The following is a 24,742-nucleotide window of genomic DNA, read 5'->3' as shown; positions in this document are numbered from 1 at the left end:
TGCCCTATTATTTCATTTGGTGCTCCACATGGCTTTACATGGCCTCCTATCCCAGCCAAGTGTTGCTTGAACATGTTAATACCCCCTCCTTGAATGGATTTTTGGCAATATTTGCAGATCATTTTGCCATCAATCATATCACAATGAGCCCATGCAGTATCTCTGGCTTTTGGAGGCATGATGACTCCCTGGATGGTAGATCATAGAAGTGAGAAGTTTATAGCACATAAAATAAAATTTAATTCATGGACAACAGTCAAATAAGGAATTTTCAAGTGCAAATCCTTACCTGGAAATGCAAACTAGCTTCCTTAGCCTCCTCTTGAAGATGGCAACTCCACTGACAGCTACACACTATCTCCAAAATAGCTCCAACTCCAACTCCAAGATGACTACTTCAGCAAATGCCAAAAACTCAACACTCTCCAAGCTCACAAACACTCCAAAACAGTTGTGTGAGACAAATGAGAGTGAGAGGGGCCTCTTAAAGGCTTGGAGAGGGTGTTTTTGGAGGGAAAACACCCTTAGTTTCCCCCCAAAACCCCTAAAACACAGTCCGCATACACTTTTTGCATTACACGGTGGGCATGCCTCTAACCGGCCGGTTTAGGACAGAACCGGCCGGTTTGATACAAAACCGGCCGGTTAGCACCGGTTTAGGGCAAATTTTAGTGAAATGGGCGATTGAACCGGGTTTTTTTGCCGGTTTAGACCGGCGCCCTTGCTAACCGGCCGGTTAGACCGGTAACCGGTTTTCAAAAACGGTTTTGAAATTGCCACCAACTTTATTACTCTTTAGTCTTTGCTTCAATGCTAATTTGAGTTGACGCAAATGTTTGTTTCTGATGAGTGGAGTGATTGTAGATACAACAGGAGACAGGATGGGAGAGCCATTGCAAAAACGGTGTACACTAACACATTTTGGCAAGGAGTAGAAAAAGTGTGCTCAGTTAGTGAACCTATAATAAAGGTTCTGAGATTGGTAGATAGGGACAAGCCTGCAATGGCTTATTTGTATGAGCCCATGGATAAGGCCAAGGAGGTCATCCGTTCTTATTATGCAAACAAGGGTTTTATTGGGCTTGATAACCATATGATGTTATGGGATGTGATTGATAATCGGTGGACAGGGATGCTTCATCGGCCCATCCATGCAGCAGCACTCTTCCTCCACCTCGCATTTTCATACTAATGCGCCTTTGATTTTAATGGAGAGGTGATGGAAGGGCTCCATTATCCTGATCCTGAGCTTTGTAGCAAAATCAATCGCGAGATACAGTTTTATCAAGATTGTGTTGACCTATTTGGCTTTGATGATGCTATTAGGGAAAGGACCCTCTTCATGCCACGTAAGTGACAAGTCATCACTCATTAGAATTTTCAATTTAGAATTTACTTATTTATAATTCTAGATTTTTAAAATTCAATTATGTAACTTTTATTTGAAAGTTTAATTATGTTTTAAGTTTTTTACTTTTTTATTTCTTTATTTTGTTGTAGATATTTGGTGGCGAAGATATGGTGCAAGGGCGCCAAATTTGCAGAAATTGGCCATAAGAATCCTTAGTCAAACATGTAGCTCTTTAGAGTGTGAGCGCAATTGGAGTGTATTTGAGAAAATACACTCAAAAAAGCGCAACAAGTATAACTTTGAGCTTCAGCCTTCAGTTGAGCAATTACATTTATTGTAATTTTAATTTATGACCCTCAAGTGTCAAGAGTCAAGACTCATTAGTTTTTTTTACACTCTTACAGGTTGGAGTTCTCACGCCTCAATGATTTAGTGTATGTGCATTACAATCTCTGACTTCGAGTGAAGCAAATAGAAACACCAATGGATCCAGATGCCATTTCCTTAGACAATATTGATGTATTGTCTCAATGGAGGGTGGAGTCTGAGGTGCCCATCTTGGAGGAGTCACTTGCATGGTTAGAGCCAGAGGAACCATTAGAACAGGGGCAACAAGAGGAAGAGGAGGAGCAGGAGGAAGAGGAGAAGGAGGAGACTGTGGGAGCATCAGCGTCAGCACCATCTGCTATAGATATAGGAGAGCACAGCTCCATACCCAACAGTCATTATTTGACATTAGGTGCAGGGGCAGGGCCTTCTACTGCTAGGGGTAGGCCTGGCAAATAGCCCATCATGTTTTCCCGTAAAAGGGGGAGAGGGCACTGATCTCAGATAGATAGTTGCTAGTTTTATTTGTTTTGCTACATATAACTCATGATGATGAGATACTTTTATATATGTGATGTTATTTTGTATTGGTTCTCCACATTTGAGTCCTTGATTGGACAATTATCAGGGATCAACAAGATTTGGTATCGCCTTTGATGTATCATTTTTATTTTACATCCACTACATCATATATATCAGTGCTTTCTTCATATTTATGTGCCAATGTGTTTATTTCATGTTGTTATTGCTTTATATGTTTAAAAATCTGAAGAAAAAAATGAATATATTATGCATTTTTTATGTTTGCCAATATTTGCCGATATTTTGTCGATATTTTCGCCGATATTCCCGATAAGATGTTTTTTAGACCCTCAACGATATTTTGTCGATACCGATATTTTCAACATTGATAGAAATATCCCTATATCTCATAGAAAATAGGGTATCGTAAACAAAGTGTCCCTCCATCTTTATCTCCTACATGAAATAGAGTTAGCAAACCTTGTCATCCTATGGAATCTAATGCTTAGCCTCCACTCAAAGCCTATCGTAACCCACTCAAAACTAGCCCAAACGAGCATGTGCATCCAATACCAAAGTGTGTAAGGAGGTTGAACAATAAGGTTGTCTCTCAACTCCATCAAGTGCTCTCCATAGAAGGCCATATTAAGCTTTGACCCAACTTTCTAGTCAAAGAAAGTGGCCTGGATATATTCCCTATATATGTCATCTTTAAGAAGCTCCTACTTAGTTGACAGGAGATATCCAAGGGCACCCAAACAATACCTGATTGGAGGGATGTGGTCCATTGAAATATCAACCAACCGAAGAAGCCTTCAAATATTTTATTCTAATTCTAATGAGTGTAATATTATAGACATGTGGACATATTTCTATTTTTAGGCATACTATATGTGGCAAGCTTCCCCTATCTATTCCAAATATTTGCTACATTTTCCTATTTTTAAGAGGTTGCTACTTTTAGCATGTCTATTTATAATAGGATGATGCGGCAGCCTGATGGGTTGACATGTGGCATCATTGTAAATGGACAAGTGCCAAGAGTTCAAACGAGTCATCAACGAAGTGGCAAAGCGCATGAGTTGACTTGGCAACTAAGGCAATATTTTTTTGCTCCCCTAGATTCTCTCCCCTCCTTTCTCTTCAACTCGTACTTCTCTATTATCTCCTATACCCATTCCTACTCTTCCTCCATTTTCTCTCCCTTTTCCCTATTTTTCCTCCTTATTTCACTCCCTTTTTTCCTCAATAAGAGATTATACCAACTCGACTTCCTAAAATTGGCTAAGTTAAATTTCTAAATATGGTGAGGGAGGAAAATTGGCTAAGGCAAATTTCTAAAGATGGTGAGGAAGGAAACATATGAACTCGAAATTGCTAAAAATACCTTGGGATATTTTTATCACGAGAAATTTACCAATAACACTTCAAGGAAAAATTAGCCATTTTTATGGCCAAATATATTTTTATCACATGAGAACTTGGACATACTTCAATCTAACTCAAGCAAGGGCCACTTAACTTGGTTTTCTTCTACAAAGAGAGCTTAGTTCAACCCACCATGTGCATTGATGACCAATAATAAGGAATTCAACCTCTTCTTCCTCTTGGCACGAATTGAAGGTGAAAATTGTTATAAATACAAGGGAAGGTCAACCTTCCAATTTGAATTGTCTTGAGTAAAACAAGCAGCCTCATTTTCTTATATCCATCATTCTTCTCTCCCTCCCCTAGCTCTTATTCTTTTGTGTCACAACATCATTGTTTTTAAGTTTTGTGATAGTCATCTTGGTGCAACCAACCTTTTGGCTCTTGCGGAATAAAATTCAGTTTTGATCCACTCACTCTGGTTTGTTTGATTCAATGGTATTTTGTGCAATATATTAAGAGTTATTTCAGCTATTTATTTGGGCAATTAGCCACTTAAATACGCTTTCTTCTTACTCTATTTTTCCATATTAAAGGCTGATTTGCAAAGGACCATTCCACACATTAAATTTACAAATTTTTACACACTTGTTTGGCCACTAACTTGCTAGTCAAACAGCCATTATCTTGTTGTTTTTTCTATGATTTATTGCATATTTACTGGTTAGAACAGCAGGAAGAAAGATTTGGGACACCCTGCTAAGGTTGGCAAGCACCAGCCCAAACAAAGAGGAATATTTACTAGTAACACTTAGGGCAGATTTTCCTATATGTTCACTAATTTCTACAGCTGATTTTTCAAAAATTATATCAATTTATAGGGTGTAGAAATTAGTGCTAACACAACCTTAAGACTGAAACTTCACAAGGTTAAGATCAAGAAACCTCTAGTCAAAAGGTGAAATTTCTGAATTGCAATAATGTGTGAATTTGGAGAGATTTCAACATGATATTTGAGCTTTTTGTGGCAAAGATCACTCGTAAGAGGGATCTTGTATTTCAGCTGAAAATTACCTAGGAGAGGTGATTAGCCCTGTTTAAGGTTGTTACCTGTGATACCCTAGTGTGCTTGAGATGAGCACTTGCAACTATGAGAGGTTTTGATAAGTTTCTCTTGTGATGAGAGATGACGGATCTACTATATTTATGGCTGTTATGGATGTATTGCAGCAGGTGTGGTGCATACAAGGACCTCTAATAGATGGCTCATTTGTTCCAAGAATTGCTAGTGATAGGTGGTAAATATATGTGATTATGACTGGTACGGCTTAATTATCAGCAAGTGAGATAATCACAAAGCAATCCAAAAAGTGATTATGATTAATTTGTTGTGGTAGATAGGTTGAAGATCTTCTTTATATTGTATATTTTACAAGATGAAAATGGTGCTGGTCTCTTGCTTGTCCTCTAGCACTATGTCCAGTGTTAGATGGTATGACAATGGACCTCCGAGAGATGTGACATAACTACAAGTCTTTATTTAAGAGTTTTCAATTGCTAGAGGGAGGGATGAATGTGGAGTTTGGTAATGGTGATACTTGTCTTGTGAGAGGAGTTGACTCCATATCTTTTCAAATGCCTCTGGGGGATGTTCTTGAGTTGAGCGATATCTTATTTCATACGTGAATGACTTACTTAACGCAGTTGAATCCCAAAATGATATCCGATATCTTATTTGTTCCTAGTATGAGGAAGAACCTTCTTTCAGTTTCTTGTATGACAAATGTATAGTGGAGAGCTGCTTTTAAGGGATAGCAATGCACCATAGGTGACTGCAGTCTAGTTAACCAAAGGACTTTAGCTAGAGGGGTGTGGCAAGGTAGCCTTGATAGGTTACTTGCCAATCTAATGGCACATGTATATTCCAATGAGAGATTGAAAGAGACTTCTAGTTTTGAGGTTTGAGAGCATATAGGTGCACCCATATCTTCGGTGAGGACAAGTATATCTCCCAAGGGATTAGCTAGTCACATCACATCGGTTTCTTCCATCTATGAATCTTCCAATTGTTCACTAGAGAAGAGGTGTGATACCTTGATGGAGGATGATGCCAACAATGATTTGCAAATGATGAGATCATTGTATAGGGGCAAGGTTGGTGGATTCTCTTATACAAAGGGAGTTTCCCGTGATGTTGCTCTTACTTCAAGATTATCTCAAGATGCCAGAGTTGTCTTAAGTTCAAGTTGTGTTAGTGGCTAGAGTATTGGAGGTACATGAAAAGGATTCTCATGATGACAAGTTTATAATAATATTGCATGGATTGTTACCTATACGACAAGCTTCGTATTCTAGGATCATGGAGTTGACTTGTGCAAATTCCATATTTGCAACTTTGACAGATGTGATTGACTTTTTTTCACCTTATACGGAGATATCTTTATCTTTGTAGGATTAACTGGACAACACACAATGTGGTGTCCAATGATATTGGCCTTTGATGTTGACATCGAGAATGATAGAGCTTAGTAATTATCTTTTATTCCAAGGTTATGTTCCTTCATATTCATAGGTGGTCATTATTCGTTAGAGGATCAAGATGTTGTGATAGCATGGGTGATAGTTTTATTGCAGGTGACACCGGTTGACTCTGAGACTACAGTAGGTACTAATTTGTAGGCGCCAAGTTTGGTGGTGTTGTAGAGAAAGTCAACAAGTGCCAATGTAAACAATTTCCTCATAAAGAGGGAGTGTTAGGTTTTGAATTACTCTAAGGGTCTAAAAATGTTTACACCATTATTGGATTGCTTCATGAGCTTTGGAATACATGGTGCATGTTTAGCCCCCAGATGGTCCGAGATGGATTGGTGCATGGGAGATGGTATATGGCCAATTTGCATAGTGGAGACATCTTGCTCAGTGGTTGCTTGACCTCAAGTGGGTGATTGCTTGGTATTCTTCCCTAGGGCACCAAAGCACTCTTGCTTGCTCAATGGACACCATTACATTACCCCATATGGAAGCTCGTATTTTGAATGGTATCATCTTGGAGCATGAGATGCATACCCTTCGAATGGAGCACTTCATTTGTGTAGGCTTACATGAGCTTATAGTAGGTTGTTTGTAAGGACTTGGGCCCAATTTTATTGTTGCCCTCCCTTACCTCTCATATATATAGAAGAATGAGAGATCTCTTTCATTATCATCATTATTGTACTCGTCCTTTTGTACCTATCTTCTTGGAGTGATTTGCTAGGGTTCATTTAGAAACCATAGAAGAAGTTATACATGGGAGGAGGGTGTCTTTGTTGGAGTTGCTCTTGTGACTAGGGTTTGCTTGTTGAGAAATCAATTAGGGCAGCTATTAGGGTGATTTCTCTTTACTTGATAATTGTTTGTGAAGTTATATGTTGGCTTCTTATTACAATTATTATGTTTTGTTAATCAAAAAATTACCAAAACCATAACCATGAAAATCACAAAAAGACAATGAACACAAGATGTAGGCTCCAAGCCAGAGCAAAACCCCTCCAAGGGGAAAACCCAATAAAATCTTCTCTTCTTATAGAATCAGGTCATATGAGAAATCCAAGACCCAAACACCAAGAGCAAGACCTCCTACAAGACCCAAGTCAGCCCTCCTTCCAAGTTCTTCCAACAAATCAAAGTCAACTCAAGTTAAAGGCTTCCAAATATAGTCAAATCTGAATATTTTGGCCCCCTGCAATAGAATTTTGGACCTGCAATAGTTCTACAACTTCAGCACTTGCAATTACCAAGTAACTTCACATGTGTGAGAGATTTAGGGAAATATAGTCAAATCTGAATATTTTGGCCCCTGCAACAGAATTTCGGACCTGCAATAGGTCTACAACTTCAGCACTTGCCATTACCAAGTAACTTCACATGTGTGAGAGATTTAGGGTAGAAACTTCGATTTTTCTTCCTTGATCTTCGCTCTCTCTCCCTTGACTTCTTGCTCTTCTTCACTTGTATTTCGCATTTCTTGGCACAGAAATCGAAACTTGCTTGTGATGCTCCAAATGAGGACAAATTGCATTGTATTTATACATATCCAAGAGGTTGAATGGGTCCCTTCTAGGGCCAACTTGGCCTTGTGGGGACAAAATTGACATTTTTGACTCAAATTAAATTATTTTTCCACTTTCTTTTCAAAGTCCAAATGGGACTTGACTTTAGTAGAATAATTTGACTCATGACAAATATTGTTTTGACTCACAAAGCCCTAGAAGCATGAAGAACATGCTTGACCTAAATAACCATTTGACTTGAGCATGAAACCCATGCTTGAAAATAAAATTATGTTTCCTTCTTTTGCTTTTTACATGAAATATACAATGAGATAAGTATAATAATAATTATGAAGACCAAACCTAGTTACATTTTCCAACACTCCCTCTTAATTAGGGAGGTATTCATAATTACACAACCGGTACAAGAATACTCTCAAATTGAAATATTCTCATAAGAAGAGTTGGATTGATAAGCCAACATAAAACATCAACATCACAACCAGCATTGTCAAATTGCAATATAGCAAGACCTTGACTAACAAGCTCTAACTCTCCACTAGATTAGAGAACAATGTTGGGAGGTATACATATGGACACCAACACCATAGCCTCTTCAAGGCACATACCCCATCCAGATGTTCACCAAGTATGTCCTTCCAGAACTATTCTTATCTTGGATTCCCAATCCTCAAAGAACATCAGTCCTCTTTGACTACTCTTACCTTGGATACCTTGTCAGATCCTCAAGAAGCATTGGTCCATGAGGACTACATCCTATCTTGGATTCCCAATCCTCGAGGAGTACTATCCCAGAAGCTTATCCAACCCTCCATTCTCCCTCCCAGTGCCTTCACTAGACTTGCAGCAGTTAGTCTTGATCTAGCGCATGACACATGGAGAATATGGTGTCCCACATCATTCCCTTTCAATCAAGGAGGTAATCCTCATTCCCTCTCAAATAAGGATTAGATCCTTGCTCCCTCTCAACCAGGGAGACATAACCATAAACTTCATCTTGTCTCATTCATCAACGATTTTTTCTTCCGTGGAGATATTAGTAGTAGTTGCAATGGCTCCTTCTTCCGTGGAGATATTAGTAGTAGCTGCAAGGGCTCCTATCTCACAACACATCATATCATATATGAGCTTCGTCCTTCCTGGATGTCATGGAGCCAAACTCTTTCTAAATCTATCCTCCTGACAGGGTTCTTGCCATCAAGTTTACAGATCACTTTCCATCAACCATCATTTATAGCAACATTGTCATCAAAAATATCTAGTCAAACCAATCAATGTAGAGCTAATCATAGCTTCCTTTGTCCATCTTGGGAAAGTGATCAAACCCAACATTACCAACAGACTATCTCGTGTCTTGCTACCTTTTCTGCCTTTGCATACCTCTTTCTTTCATATAGCCATCTAGTTGACTTTCTTTTGAATGAACTGCAAATTTTCCTGAGGATAATGTCTATGATGAGACTCCTTTCTCAAGATGAGAAATGCTCCAATTATACCTTCAAGTTGCAACTCAATTGTCTTCATACCTACATGCTTCTTTAATGTTTGCTTCCATAATCTTCTAGTGGAATATACTCTTGTCATGTCACAATGATTCTTCCCTATATTGAAGAACTTTTTCATAATGATGGTTTTGTTTCTGTAGAGGATCCCTATGATCCTTTCCTGCTAGAATACTATTTATATAACAACACGATGCCACATAGTTCCTGCATGAACTGTGAAGTGCTAGATGGTCCAAATCCTTCTATCCTTGCTAGATGACTACTAACGATGAGAAGCAACTAACTATGTATATTCTAATCCTTCCAATGTTATATTCTTCTTTCCATGATGCCATAGTTCGCAAAATCCAAGACTCTTCAACAAATGTAACTGCATATGCTACTCGAACTGCCATCTTCTAATGAAAGAGAAAACAATACTGAAAATAAACTTGGTAGTGGTCGAGTTCTTCAATAATAGAGATCCATAGGATCTTCATTCTTCGGCTTATTTTTAGGTTCTTCATTTTATTCAACTATGTGAACTCCAATACTTTCCTTCCTCTTATTGTTCTTCTTATTTTGAGGATCCTTGGGACAATCTCTTTTAAAATGTCCATATTCATTGCATCCAAAGCATTGTACTTTGGACATATCTCGTCTTCCACGTGGCTGATTATTATTGTTCTTTTGATGAGGTTCAAACCTTCCAAACTTTCCTTTCTTCTTCTTCAATCTAGAAGCAAAAGCTTGGCTTCGATGTCATTTTTTGTCTTAAATCTTGTCTCCTCTAGAATACACAAAGACCACAGCTCATCGTTTGGAGTGTCCTTTCTTGAATAGATGCTTGTCACAAAACTACTCCATTCTAAAGGTAAAGCATTGAGTATACAAGTTGTTAATTCAGAATCAAAAACAACTTCTCCAAGCCCTTGTAGTTAATCCTTCAATTGTGAGACCTTTATAAGATATGAGGCCAAATCTTCATCCTTTGATAGCCTTGTTATGTAAAGTCAATTCCTCAAAGAAATTTTTTTACCTATCGTACTAACAAAATATAGCTTTATCAACTTGTCATAGATTGCTTTATATGTGCTCAAATATGCAACAAAAGTAGAAGATGATCCTTGATGGATTTAATAAGAATCCTTTGAGCCCTAACTTCCCCTTTATTGTACTTAGCCCATTCTTGAGTCTTATCCTTCTTTGGCTCTGTAATTTTGCCTAAAATGTGGTCTATGACTTCATTTTCTATAAGCACCAAATCAATTATCCTCTTCCATGCTTGAAAGTTTGTTGATCCATTGAGCTTATTGCCTTCCTTACAAGATGAAGACATTTGATTTAAAGATTGAGACATGGAGAATAATATAGTACTTACTTGACCTGCTTGATGATGATATCATCTTGATGCTTCCAAAGACTTCTAAAAGTATTCAAATATGTCCTAGAGTGATGACTTCTAGGGTGGATGGCACAATGTTATCTTCAAGTTGCTTCAAAGTTGAATGATGATGCCTTCCAAGAGTGTAGATGATGCTTACTGTTGGAAAATGTAACTAGTTTCGATCTTCATTATTGTACTTGAGTCAAATGTAATATATTTGTCAAAAGAAAAGAAAAAAAAATATTATTATTATTATTTTATTTGACTTATTAAAGCATGGGTTTCATGCTTGGGTCAAATGTCATAGGTTAAGCCTCCATTGAAGGCTTTAGGTTAATTGTCAAAGTCAATTTTTGTTTGAAGACTCATCCTCCATCAAGGTCTCCTTGTTGTCAGCTTCAAAAGAATCCTCATCAAGTCAGCAACCCTCAAGAGAACTCATGTCGGCTCAAAATAAGTGACATTGCTCTTCAAAAAATGTCATGTCGGCTCATTTAAGGACAGACAACTATATATATAAGGATGAGGGCATCCAATTACCTACACAGAAATTCACATAGGGTTTCAGAGAACAAGTTTCGGTACTACTACAAGACATCTCAAGTTCGGATTTTAGAAAATCTGCTTTCGGTGATCACAAAGAGTTCGTATAGGGATTTTCAGAGACATATGTTCGATGTCTTTACAGTAAAAGGTTTGGATATCACAAAGTGCTCGGCGTTGGAAAATCGATAGAGATGGCATGTAAATGATTTTCCTTTTTCATGACATTAACTTGTGATGTTTTTCATTATTAGTATTATGTCTTTTTAATTATCTTTTCTTATCATCAAGATTAGTGCCAACAACAAATAGAAGAACACAAGATATAAGCACGCTGCCAGGGCAAAACCCCCCTTGAGGGGAAAACCCGGTCACAAATTCTTCCTTCCTTAGATTCCAGATGACCAGGACCCTTTCAACTCACAGACTAGAGAATGCCTCCATCCATCAAGTCAACTTTGTTATGCTTCAATTTCATTGCTCCTATAGCAGTCTATCTTCTTCATACTTTGATCTTGAAGAGATTACCTTCTACAACCAATCCGAGCTCCTTCATGTATTACAGTGATGCCACTATAACCAATCCAACCAATCCGAGCACCAATAGACAAATTGACTCATACCCATCTGAGATGACAATGAACTTTTTCTTCTATAATGGCACTGAGACCTTTTCCTTGAAGTCTTCCGAACACAACACACTGTGTTATCTGAACTTCTCTCTGCAAAGACCCCGAAATATCCGTCTGAACTTCTCTTTGTGATCACCGAATATAAACCCTTATGAAATCCAAACCTGTAATTTGTGATTTTATGCGAGCTTCTGTGATCACCGAAAATGTATCTCTAAAATTTGTGAGCTCTGAGATTGGTGAAATGCATATATATATAGTGGTTCGTCCATAGAAAATAAGTCAACATGATTATCATGAATAGATGTGTCTCTATTTTATAATAGGCCAGCTTGAGTTCTATTAAGTGAAGACAACTTGAAGAAAATCTATTTGAAGTTGACATGCAGACTTTGATGAAGAGGCTGAGTAGATGACTTGATGACTTGATGGATGAAGGCTTTGACCAAACAACAAATGACTTTACCAACCTAAAGCCTACAATGGGGGCTTGACCTAATTGTTGACCCAGGTATGAAACCCATGCTTCAATAAGTCAATTCAACAATAAGAAAAAAAAAATCTTTTGACAAATATATATTACATATTTTATTTCAAGTACAATAATGAAGATCGAACCTAGTTACATTTTCCAACACTCCCTCTTAACTAGGGGGGTATTCATTTTTACATATAATCAAAGAGGTACATGGAAGATCTCAACACATCATCTATGAAGAAGTTTAGGCACCGCAATGCCATGGACTAGATTCCTAACTAGGGCAATCTATCCATTGGTCTCTCAAATATTTAGGCACTGCAATGCCACGGACTAGATTCCTGACCAGGGAAATCTATCCAGTGGGACTAAGATGGACTCAAGCTTTCAGCCTCTCTAGGTACCATCAAGCTTACTAGCTAACCATCAACCCAGAAACAAGTGCGTGTCAGAGCTCAATGACCAATGCCACCTTTCCAACTTCAGGACCTAGACATCAACACAAAGTGTCGGCCAAATGTCTTCCTAGGCAATGCTTCACTCACAAAGCCTCAACACCCCTTGATCCAGCAGATCAAGGACCACAAATCTCTCCCGATCAAACTGATCAGTAACCAGCATGCTATCAAAAACCTTCGAGAGATTTACCTGTACAAACACAACCCCAATCAATAATATACTTTCACATGTACATAATCAAATACAAACCTCTAGGGTCATTCTAGATGTTGCTCCTCAACTTAGTAGGACTATCAACCGAATCTTTGACAGAAGATTCCTCAATTATATACTTTCCTTTCCTACTTCTCATGCAACAACATATCCTCCAAAATTCATTAATCAAAACCAAGCTATGCCCTCCCTCTCAACCAGGAAGCATCTCTTCATCCGAACTCCCTCTTAGGGTCTCTTCTATGTAGGCTTCCTCAGGGAGATCAGCTTCTTCTTTTCGTCATCGGAGAATCTTTCACGGCTTCCAACCATTTCATCAGAGTTATTATCATCCTCATCATGCTTATCATATCGAGCATCTTCACCAAATTGAAGATTGTGTACCTGCACAACTTAGATAGCAAGTACAACCAAAACTATAGAAACATGAAGTTAGCCATATCAGAATTACAGAAGCATTTCAACTTTATACATATCAGATACCCAGACTTTCAAACAAGAGACATATACTCTTCAATATCTTACTAGGGACTTTGTCATAAACCCTAGACTACTTCATAACAACTTTCATTCCATCTAGGGTTTCAATGTTTCTTTCAAAGGTATGACATACCTTACTTCAACATATAGCAAACCCTAGAAACAATTCAAACAAATATAGATCTACAAAACATCTAACAACTTTCAGAATTCATATGCTAGTAGTAGTTAAATTCTCTAGTATGTATAACCGTTTGAAATTTATATAATGATTGTTGAGAATTTGTAGATGGAAATCTAGGGTTTACATAAAACCCTAGTAGATGATAGACATGATGTCAACCTCATGTAAATAAATGTTATGGATACTTAGCTACTCTAGAGAGACAACGTTTCCATCATTGTTTTCAAGAGATTCCTCAAAGATGTCCCTTATGGATTCCCTCATTCAATTCGCGATACTCTACCAAGGTATGAGCACTATTACCTACCCATGTGGGTGATAAAAGTAGGCCAAGGAAAGGGGTAACTTAGGTCCCACAATTACTCCTTCCTCACATCATAATGCTCAAGGATGTTGGAATTTCATAACCAGTGCAAGACAGTGGCATCCACCATGAAGTACACCCCATGTCATGTCATTAATCACTTGCATCCACCGATTGATGGGTCAAACTAAGAATTGTTCCTCCCCTTAGAGTTGGAAGCACTTAATAGGGCCTTGTGATAACCCTCCCATATCTAAGCATGGTAACTTGTTTACAAATCATAAGCTAGGAAAACAATTGAAGATGATGCTTGTGAGAAGTACTTTGATGACTTTAACATTAAATATGGCCCACTCTCGTACTCTTATGGTTTGGGCACCTATGTTGTTAATCTCACTTTTTATTCTGTTAGTATTTGTTAGGTCTTTGCTCCCACGTACAGTTGCCATCCCTTGAGGGATTGTATGATGCTTCTCCAACACTTCAAAGAGGACGTGTAGCCCCACTTGATGACTCCACTAAGCATCTTGACATAGGATATTGACCACTTATTGAGGAGCATTGACCTTGAGATGCACTCGAAAGCCAGGACGTTGCCATGAGAATTAATGTACCCCAAAGCTAACATGACCAAGTTGGCATTGCACCTACTTAATGGACATTGACTTGTTTTGAGGAGATTTGATGATGATGATGACATGTGACCCTTTTGGAGGTGATAGTACACTACTATGCAAGATGACATCATGCCCTAGCTCCATGTTGTCCCCTTCATGAGGCTTGGTGTAATGTTCCAAACTTAAATAAACAATGGTATGCAAAACAAAATCGATTTGTGACAGGAAATTAAAACAATCAACAAATGCTCATTAAAACTCCAAAAGTGAGAACCAGCTGAGCCATTTTATTAATGAAATGGAGCAAGTACAATAATATGGAGAAATGCACCTAGGCTTGCCTCATGGGCAAGCTTGACAAGACCCAGGTGATTAAACAATAATCTCAACACTCGAAATGACTGCTCCTCTAATGCTTTGTGTTGTCCCCAGAAACTACACTACTGGCTGGAAAGGAACTACAAGAAACCTCGTCTTTGGTGCTTAGAAAATGCTAAAACTTTATATATGGGATCCTTGTCAAAAACCCAGAAAGGGTTTGGCCTATCTCCAAGCCAATTTCAAACCCACAAAATGGTGCAAATTCCCCAACGAACTAGCAATTAACCCTGTTATAAGAATGAGGATTTCATACCCAAATATCACCCGGAAAATTTCGAAATTTTAGCCATAGACTCCTCTCACAAAACCCAGAAAAAACCCAGAAATGGTTTGGCCAGGAATTGACCTTCCAATCGACCTCCAAACTGCTCAAGAATATAGCCTACAAGGGACACCAATGAAATCCTCCTCCCAAGCTCTGAAAATGAAGCAATCTCCTCCACAAATGCTTCCCTTAACTTCCCCGACAAATTTTAGCCTCAAAGATTGATACTCTACCTCCCACGTGTGCACCAAGTGTTGCCTCTATGCTGGCCCAGGAAGTGCGAAAATCACACTGCAAAGAAGCACTCTCCTCCAACTCCCAAACTCTCCAAGATGACAGCAAATATCCTAGGCCTCCTCTCCGGAAAATCTCCCAACCAAACTCCACGGCAAGCCACCACAAGCAAACTCGACCTCCTCTTCATTGCGTCCTCCAGTAATACACACCACTAGAAGATGAATGCAACTGTTGGAAATCACAACGAAATCCCTCCGGAAGAATGAAGAAAAACCTTCCTAGGGTGGCACTCGAAGTCCCCCGAAGAAAGGGTGAGCTCTTTGCTTGAAGAACTTGTGTTGAACAACAAGTGACTCGGCTAAGCAACTCGAGCAACCAAAGAGAAATCGATATGCCAAAAGATGAATGAAATGAGGAGAGCTGCCTTCCTTATATAGATTTCATGGAGCACTTTTCCCTCCAATTTTACCTCCATCGTGGACCCTCACTTAACCACCTCCATTCAAAACTTAACCACCCCCATGCAAACTGAACTAGGGAGTGCATATTTCCCTAGTGTGGGTGGCCCCCATGTGTAATTTAACCACAACAAAATAACTTCTCCTAAGTCTAATATCCTAATAAAACTCGAATGGGCCCCACTATCTGCAAAAAATGGCCCCCAAAATGAATTAATTAGTATTGTTCCAAATTAATTTAGGAAGGGACATGACAATCCTCCCCTCCCAAATGTTGCTTGTCCCCAAGCAACTTCAGTGTTGAATGCTCAAGTATGTGCTCACCCTCCCAAGTAGCATCCTCATCTGGCAAGCTCCTCCAATGCACCAAAAATTGCTTGTCCTCAAGCAGTGCCTGAACAAGCGCCCTCTCTGACTGTGGATCCCCACTGTCACTGCAAACTTCACCAAGGTCCCAAATATGCCATTGGATCGTCCCTGATCATTGTACTATCCTATAGTGAAGGAGTCCCTTGATACCAGGATCCCAAGCCAACCTGATCAACATGGAGCACCCCTTGCTCCACTCACTATCCTGTCTAGTATAAATACCAGAAGTCCCCCACGTCATCGGTGACTCGCTAAAGCCTAAAGGAAGATCTAAGTGACCTCCCCCTGTAGCAGCCAGCTCACCCCTAATGGTCGCTGAGTTGTCTAGTATTGTGATGCTTGGGTCCCATGCTAGCCTCAAAAGGGTGTCATTGTAGCTCTAACAGACTTCCCATCATGCGCACATTGTATCCTCCTCTCCTGGAACCCAATGGTGGAATACTGATAGAGGCGAGACACATCCTGCCAAGACATCTCCATGACGCCAAAGCCTACCCATCCAAATCTAACTCTGAACCTGTGCAGCAACAAAGAAAACCTGCCTCGCCAGCCAATGAAGGCCTCTGTGTACCCCCATGTGCCAACCCAAAAGTGAACTAGGTCACTCTCTGCCATGACTCCGCTCATCATGAGACAGAGTGATCTATCAACCAACTGGATCCCCAGATCCCATAGCCAGACCTGTTGCGACATAGCTCTGACAGCTATTGGAATCCATCCATGCCCCATCTCCTATTGGATCATTGATGAATTGAATATGTATTATGATTTATCATTTATGTCACAATTGTATTTGAATTTTGTATGTACTACACATACTGTTACTTTGTAAACAGTCAAACTTACATATAGATGAAGATCTATGTTTGAAATCAATGAATTTGTATCATGAGTGAGAATTTGTGTAAGAAATATATAACTTTTAATATATATATATATATATATAACGTATCTAAATGTGTCATGTTCTGAGGGGTCAACGTGTCTGTATCCGACACTTGAATCCCCGTATTCGTCAAATCCTGAATCCACATGTCAAGGGACTTAGGTGACTCGACTAAGCAACTCAAGCAACCAAAGAGAAATCGATATGCCAAATGATTAAGAAAATGAGGAGAGTTGCCTTCCTTATATAGATTTCGTGGAGCACTTTTCCCTCCAATTTTACCTCCATCATGGGCCCTCACTTAACCACCTCCATGCAAAACTTAACCACCTCCATGCAAACCGAACTAGGGAGTACGTATTTCCCTAGTGTGGGTAGCCCCCATGTGTAATTTAACCACAACAAAATAACTTCTCCTAAATCTAATCTTCTAATAAAACTCGAATGGGCCCCACTATCTCCAAAATTGACCCCCAAAACGCAATAACTAGTCTTGTTCCAAATTAATTTAGTAAGGGACATGACACTTGGATTGATGACATGGGCTTGTTTGAGAATAGTCTTAATGAGGGAGCCTTGCTTGATAAGGAAACCATTTTGATGAAGAGATGTGACCTTTGGGATGATATGCACCCCCTTGAGCCATGCATTGCATTTCTTTATGAGAGACACACCTTCTGGCGGATAACATCACCATTGGAGGGATTTTAGATCACACGTGGGTTAAATAAGGCTTATTTTTATGTTTTATCATTGAGTTAGCTCTCTTTGAGGGTCGGCTTGTGTCATATCCAACTTTTAATCATAATTAATTATTATTTTAGAGCCTTTGGACTAATTTTAGAGAAAATTGACTTGGTTTCCCTCATATAAATAAAGAGAAATCAATTTCTATTTTCTTGATTATCACACACTTAGAGATCGCGCACTAGCTAGTCTAGTCTCTCTTGGTCGATATGCAGTACTAGTTGAGGAAAATTGTCTTGGGAAGGATATTTTGAGTGGATGGTTCTCTCTCTTGGATTATTATTGGTGATTCTTTGATGATATGTGCTAATTTAGTGTAAGTATCTTCTTCCATCTTGTACTTGTTTAAGAATTAGGGTTTAATGAAATTTTCACCAAAGTGTTGTTGATGTTTTATGGCTCTAACATCTCCTTGAACAAGATTTTCATCAAGTTTCTCTTGAAGAACCTAAGTATAGCTTCCTCCCCTTAAATCTCCAAAGAAGATAGAAGGATGCTTGAGTTTAAGTAATTGAGAAACACGAGCTTCTCTCTCTCTCTCTCTCTCTCTCTCTCTCTCCATAGATTTTTTGCACTAGATCCACTAATCCATTGATTGAGAAAGGCACTAGTCTTATCTCTTGTGCAATCCATTAAATAAAAACCTCATTTTTGTTTTTTTTATGTTTTTCTAGGGTAAATTAGGGTTAGGTTGCAACAAAACCTGCATTTTTCAGCATTATTACCTTGAGCCTTCTTGTCCTAGGGTTAGAATTTGTATGCATTCATTTGGAAAAATATAAATATAAATTTACATGCATTTTCCAACCCTTAATTGGGGTTGACATCTAGGGTTTCTATTATTATTATGTGTTTTTAGTCATTGAAAATTGTTGTAATTTCTTTTCTTACTTACTCACTGATCAGCCCTAATTTTAAGCTTGTTTATCAAGGACTCTGGGGTTGTTTTCTTATTGTTATTATAAAACTTTTGCATGCGATAATTCGTTTTAAAACCCTATTTTATATCATCAAAGTATATTTTCTTGATTGCATGTGTTTCGGTACCTATTTGAGCCTCTTTTGGTCTAACTAATCCCTCTAGATTTAGCCATAGGTGCCTTTGAAATCATTCTCTATATATACCTTAAATCACTTGAACCCTTGTAATTGTATATCTATCCTTGGGTGAATCTTGTAGTAGAACGCATAAGCAGTATTCATCCTAAGACTATTTGGGCTACTTAAACCCTAGCTAGGGAATCCTCCCTTCTGGGGATTGTATCCAAACACAAAACGCAGGGGAGTAGTTATTGAAGTGACATTGGTAACTCTCCTAATGGTGCTCTTAATCTAGATTGCTTGTTGAGGCCTTGCACTAAGGTCCCAAATTTTGCAGTAACAAATTTAGAGGCAAATTCGGCTTCAATTGAGAATACAAACCCTTCTCCTTCTCAGATACAGATAGGCAGTGCTCCCACACATCATCCTTACAAATTTCGATGCTCACCCCTTTTGTCTCAATATTATTGCCCACATGGTTTCACTTTTGTACCACATTCGGAGTTTTGTTGATACAAAGATTGGTCAAGATCGATACCCATACTTGGCCTACTACTCACAAGAGTTCATTGCCTTATCTCACCCTCATAGTCACATGAGGGGTTGGTTTGTTGGGGTCTCAGACCTTCTAGAGTTCGTTAGTATTTCAATGTATCAGCTTCCCCTTTCAAATACTCCATGGATGCACTTGGCCACCTCCTATCTACTAGACAAGAGCTGAACAATATCCTTCAAGATGGCATAAAGGTAGTTTGTGCAGGTCAATTGGACAAACCCTGAAGGGGGGTTATGTCCGAGATTCCAAAGATGGCCTTCTATGATGAACACTTTATGAAGGTGAGGGACAGACTCATTATCCGACCCCCATATGCCTCTTGTCATTATGTGCACTCCCTTCGCATCCACTTAGGCCAGATCCATGTGGGTTCACATAGACTTCGAGTTGAGACAAAACACTTGACTATAAAGGCATAGAGGATCTACCAATTGTGCCATCTTCATGAGGTTGAGATAGAGGAACACTTCATATTCCGCTACCCCATCTATTATGAGATATGTAGGAGATTCCATGGATTGTTCAGAGGGATCAAAACCCTATCCAGTTTTTTCTGGTACTCAGACCAAAGATGTCTAACCCTTTACATGTAGGAGGCCCTCAAACTTCATGCTCACATTCTCCAGCCTCCTCCTAGACCAAATCCCACACAGCAGATTACTTCCTTCATTTTAGTGCTTCCATTAGCTATGGGCACCAAGCAACTAACTGATAGCAACATCACTTTTGACTCTAGAACAACGTGAACACAAGGGCCCATCCCACCTCCCCAGGGACCTCAGAGACGCTTCAAAGCCAAATCTTTTACTAGCAGGCAGACAAGATAACCCAGACATCCACAATGGGCTACTTCTTCTAGACAGCAGCACAGTCAACAGTCTAGATCCTCCCCCAACTCTCCCTGTGGACATTATTCTATCTTGAGTTTTCTTCATTCAGTCTCTGATCTTAGGAGAGATAGATCCAATGGACCATGATCTAGCTCCAAGATCCTCTCTCTCTCTCTCTCTCTCTGTACGTCTCCCTCCTGTTGCAGCTGCCCACACTTGGGGATAAAGGTTTTCCATGTTTTAGCATTGACTTAATGCATCACTTCTTGTTCTTTGTATAGAAGACATTTGGTACTCCTGCTGTGTATTGATATCATTGTACTCAACAGTCCCATTAGCCTACTTTTGTGGTCATTTGTTAGACATTAATATAATTATCTTATCTTATCATACAATGTTTTGGCTTATGTAGATCTGAAGTTCCGATAGATGTTTCAAAAATTCTCAGATTTATTTATTTAAGTTCTACAAGTGCAGATCTGCTACTGGAGGTGAAATTTTAACATATAAATGAGTGTACAGCATGTGTGCAATTCCAGCAATCACCTCTCACACTTGCTCTCTTCTGATTTCTTGTGCGAGTATCTTCCTAAATTGTTGGCATTGTGCTCATATCATACTCCTACTTACATGGAGAATATTCTACGTGGTATCTATCCTACCAGGGGAACAGGAAGCATCCCATTGCCCACTACACAATTTCAGAAGCTTGAACAGGCTTTAATCTCTTCAATGTCCCAAATCTCAGTCTAGTTTACTTGTTGAGACTTGGAATACTTTTTAACATGATAACATATTTGTAGGGTCACATGTAAAAATTTGGGAAAAAACAGCAGATGTACCACAAAGAAATCAGAGAGCATTTCGGATACCACGTTGCCGGCAATCACCTCATATGAAAGAAGAGGATAATTTAGGAAGAAACTTTGAGGTTACAAGTAGACAAAAGCACAAAGAGATAATTCATGTTTAGGGTGGTTAATCCGCATGCAAACGTTTTCTTTACTTACAGACACCTAGCTGGGCATGGCTAATTTAAAACCAGCCTTCGGTTCTTGATAACTGCCCTCCGGGTGCAGTCATACAGTCAGTTTTGTATCTCATTTCGTGAACTACATCTTTTATGTATAGACTCCATTGTTTTGCAAATAAGAGGCAAAATTTTGACTTGACACTTCATCTAGAAACTTATTCTCAGGCTAAGTCACCTGACACGAGGATTCGGGACACGTAGGATTCGGGATTCGTGGTGTCGGATTCGGGACACGCTGACCCCCCGGAACAGGACACGTTAGGACACGTTATATATTATTTTATTAAAATATATATATATATATATATATATATATATATATTAAAAATTAGATATTATCATATTTCTTACACAAATTTTAATTAATGATACAAATTTATTGATTTCAAACATAGATCTTCATCTATAGCTATTAGCATGCATAGTACATACAAAATTCAAATAAATGTCAGTGGTACTGGTCACATAAATGATAAATCTATTAAAAATTTAAATCACGATTCATAATTCATAACTGAAAGACAACTTACAACTACAAGATAGTAAGATAAACACACTGACAACTGTAGTTTTCTCATTAAGTCATCAAATCAAAATGTGTTAGATAGGTAGTGTTGGTGCAATGCCAATGGCAAATAGAAATAGAAAATATAAAACAACTACAGGTATACAAGCCTCAAGGCATCAATTAACATCAGAATCAGCATCACTGTCCCCATCATCATGGTCCCCACTGCTCTCCTCTACATCCTCCTCCTCCCCTGTATCCATAGTCGCCTTTGCATCTGCTGGTATGGAGGCCGACCCCTCTAAGTCATCAAATCTAATAGGCTCTAGCACTGGATCATTGAGATCCATGTTTGCCAATGCCAACTCAACAATGGTGTCCAGACCCATATCATCAGGAACAGTGTTACTTGGGAGCGGGAGCGAAAGCAGGGAGCGGGAGCGAAAACGGGAGCGGGAGTGACATATTCAGAAGCTCTTGGTTTGGTGCTCTTGATTAAATACGAGTTCCATACCCTAATACGTGAAAAAATTCAATGGAAACATTGCAATCCCCCAATCCTAAAATCCTGAAAAACTGATAAGTCTGCTGGATTTTGAATGAAATCTAAAATTCTACTTTCTCCATATGAAATCCAATGAGGCCGGAACCACTCTTAAACATCCTGAGTCATTTCATGGTAATGTTAAAAATTTAAGTAAAAGGATGAAAATGAAGATTAAGGAGAATGTCACTTTTACTTTAAGAATTTAACATTACCATGAATAGCATATCAATACTAGGGCCTAGACTTGATTATGAAGCTGCCAAAATGCTCTACTCCTTGCTGCAACAGCACAAATCACTTACCAAATGAAAATATTAATGAGCAAACACGCCCTTTTCATACCCGCGCTGAGCTTAGCAAGTCCTGGAAACCGGACACATGTCCTAAAATCGCGACACGCCCCTGAAAATCGCGACACGCCCTCGGACACGACGTGTCCGAAACGGACACGACGTGTCCGAAACGGACACGACGTGTCCTGTGATTTGGACACAAATCCAGACTGAATCGTGTTGGATTCGCCGGATTCGGGATTCGCAGGGGGTTTAGGACGAATCCGGTTTCCTAGTTCTCAGGAGATTGTGTGAAATGTCTCAATACTTTGCATGGTTAAAATTACTGCTAGCCTTCCCGATCGATTGATGCTACATTTATTAGAAAGATTTTAAGATGAAAGACAAAGCATTAGGTTCATTTATCTGGGAAAAAAGGGTTTAAAATATCACCACCTGTTCTCGGGGGGGATGAGCACAAAGCCTACCTAGGGAATACTCAATACAAGGATAATTAAGCAAAAGTTATATGGTTTCGGAAATTAACTGGGTCCATTGTTTGATCGTTCCGACGTTTCAAGTAATACCTTCACCCATCGTCATTCGGACAATGGACACGGAAAACATATGAATAGCTCAAAGAACTGTGACAGACCATTATTCGAATAAAGAGCTGATGGCTAAACTAAATTTGAGTATGCCTAACTGGCTGAGTGAGTATCATACCATGGTAACCCAGAGTGCACATGAACAGCTTCAATGACATATTGCAAAGCTGCAACTGGATATGAACAATCGGCAGCTGCAGCTGCCACTTCACTCACGGCCTGGGTTTTATTCAATGTATCCATGGAAATGCTATTTTCACCCAAGACCTGTGCAACATCGTTGATGTAGTCAGGTATGGTGTCCACCTTGTCTGATACTTCTCCAACGGTGCTAACATACCTGACTGACACATTTGCAGTCAGGGCACCTGCTCTTCCTCCAACTACCAAACCTCGATGCAAACCGGACATCGCAAACCCTGTGATAAGCTTCCCGTGCTCCATAGACATCCCATATGAAGCTTTTTGAGATCGAATTCCTAACAATTTATCATCTGCCATTTTCAGGGGTTTCTTACTTTGCTTGTCTGAATTCTCATCGTCGCGACTTCCATACCAGCCAAGTGTAGTGAATTCTGGATTCAAATCCACCCCACCGCGATCCTTAAAACCCTTGCTCCCGCGCTCTGAGTGTGCATCATCCCTTTCTGATAACACGTTATAATTAAATCTTCGCAACGTGGAAGCTGTTGAAGATGCAGAGGAAGTTGTTTGAATGCGCCTATATAGGCTTAATTTGGCTAATGGAGCCATCTCTTTATCTGCTATGAGGCTTTCTGTCCGGATCAAAGAAGAACTGGCCCCATTGACAAAGAGTCCACGCCGTTATGCATAAAGAGATCCCAATATCTATACCCTGATTTCAAGTTTTGCAATGATTTATCGTTCAATCAGCTTGCATTTACAGCAATAGGAAATGACAAAAAGAAAATAAATCCTTCTATTATGCTCGGATAAAAAAATTGGGGATTTACAACTGCTGCTTCAAAAAATTTAAGTGTCAAGCATTGAATAGCTTTTGCATCGATTTTTCACAGAAATCCCTATCGCATGCGCTGGTAGTAATCGCTATTTTGATTAAACCGTCGAATTCTCACAAATGTCAGAAGGGATCCATAGTTGGAGTCAGGCACCAGGGTTTAGGGTTTAGAAGCGAACGAAAAGCTGGAATTTAACGCAGTCTCAAAGATGCTTATGATTTGTATACCTGGCTCCGACAATCGGTGTGCCTTTGACTTTGATGTTACTTTGCGTAATAAGGTTTTACATCATAAACCTTTTTATTTTCGGGGAGTATTTTGAAATTTATTTATTCGTTTAATGATTAATTAGTTATTCGGAAGTGCAATTTGTTTTGAGAAAAAAATATTAAAATAAGTTATAGAAGTGTTTTTGTCATTTTAATTAATTTTAATTTTTTTTATTCCGAAATTATTTAATTTATTTTAATTTGTAATTGGGAGTGTAGTTGTGTTTTTTTTAAATGATATTTTATTTTTTCTATATTAGTTTTATGTAGTGGTGTTTTTAAATTTCAATTTTATTACTTTGAATTTATTTAAGTTCGTGTTTAATAATTATGTGGTATTAAAATTAAGTTCGT

General features: G+C 38.9%; 1 protein-coding gene across 2 annotated transcripts in view; it reads right to left on the bottom strand.

Moving 5' to 3' along the window:
* Positions 1-24,355, bottom strand: part of LOC149199638 (mitochondrial inner membrane protein OXA1-like) — a 145,876-nt gene extending 121,521 nt beyond the window's left edge. The window contains exons 1-2 of one of the 2 annotated variants that reach the window (XM_089402519.1): positions 24,114-24,355; positions 23,258-23,995 (exon numbers count right to left, since the gene is read on the bottom strand). In XM_089402519.1, the coding sequence (XP_089258645.1) occupies positions 23,258-23,892 (635 nt within the window). In that variant the 5' untranslated portion in view covers positions 23,893-23,995; positions 24,114-24,355. Of the gene's footprint in view, positions 1-23,257 lie in introns of both variants that reach the window. The other variant, XM_089402518.1, reaches the window with a different exon arrangement.
* Between the last annotated feature and the right edge of the window lie 387 nt (positions 24,356-24,742).

Source organism: Pinus tabuliformis, chromosome 2_1 (genome assembly GCF_031772625.1).
Source record: "Pinus tabuliformis cultivar Carrire ecotype Pingquan chromosome 2_1, CPIR1, whole genome shotgun sequence".
In the NCBI taxonomy this organism is placed as follows: domain Eukaryota; kingdom Viridiplantae; phylum Streptophyta; class Pinopsida; order Pinales; family Pinaceae; genus Pinus; species Pinus tabuliformis.
Note: the sequence above shows the minus strand (reverse complement) of the source record. Positions and strands in the feature narration are given on the sequence as shown.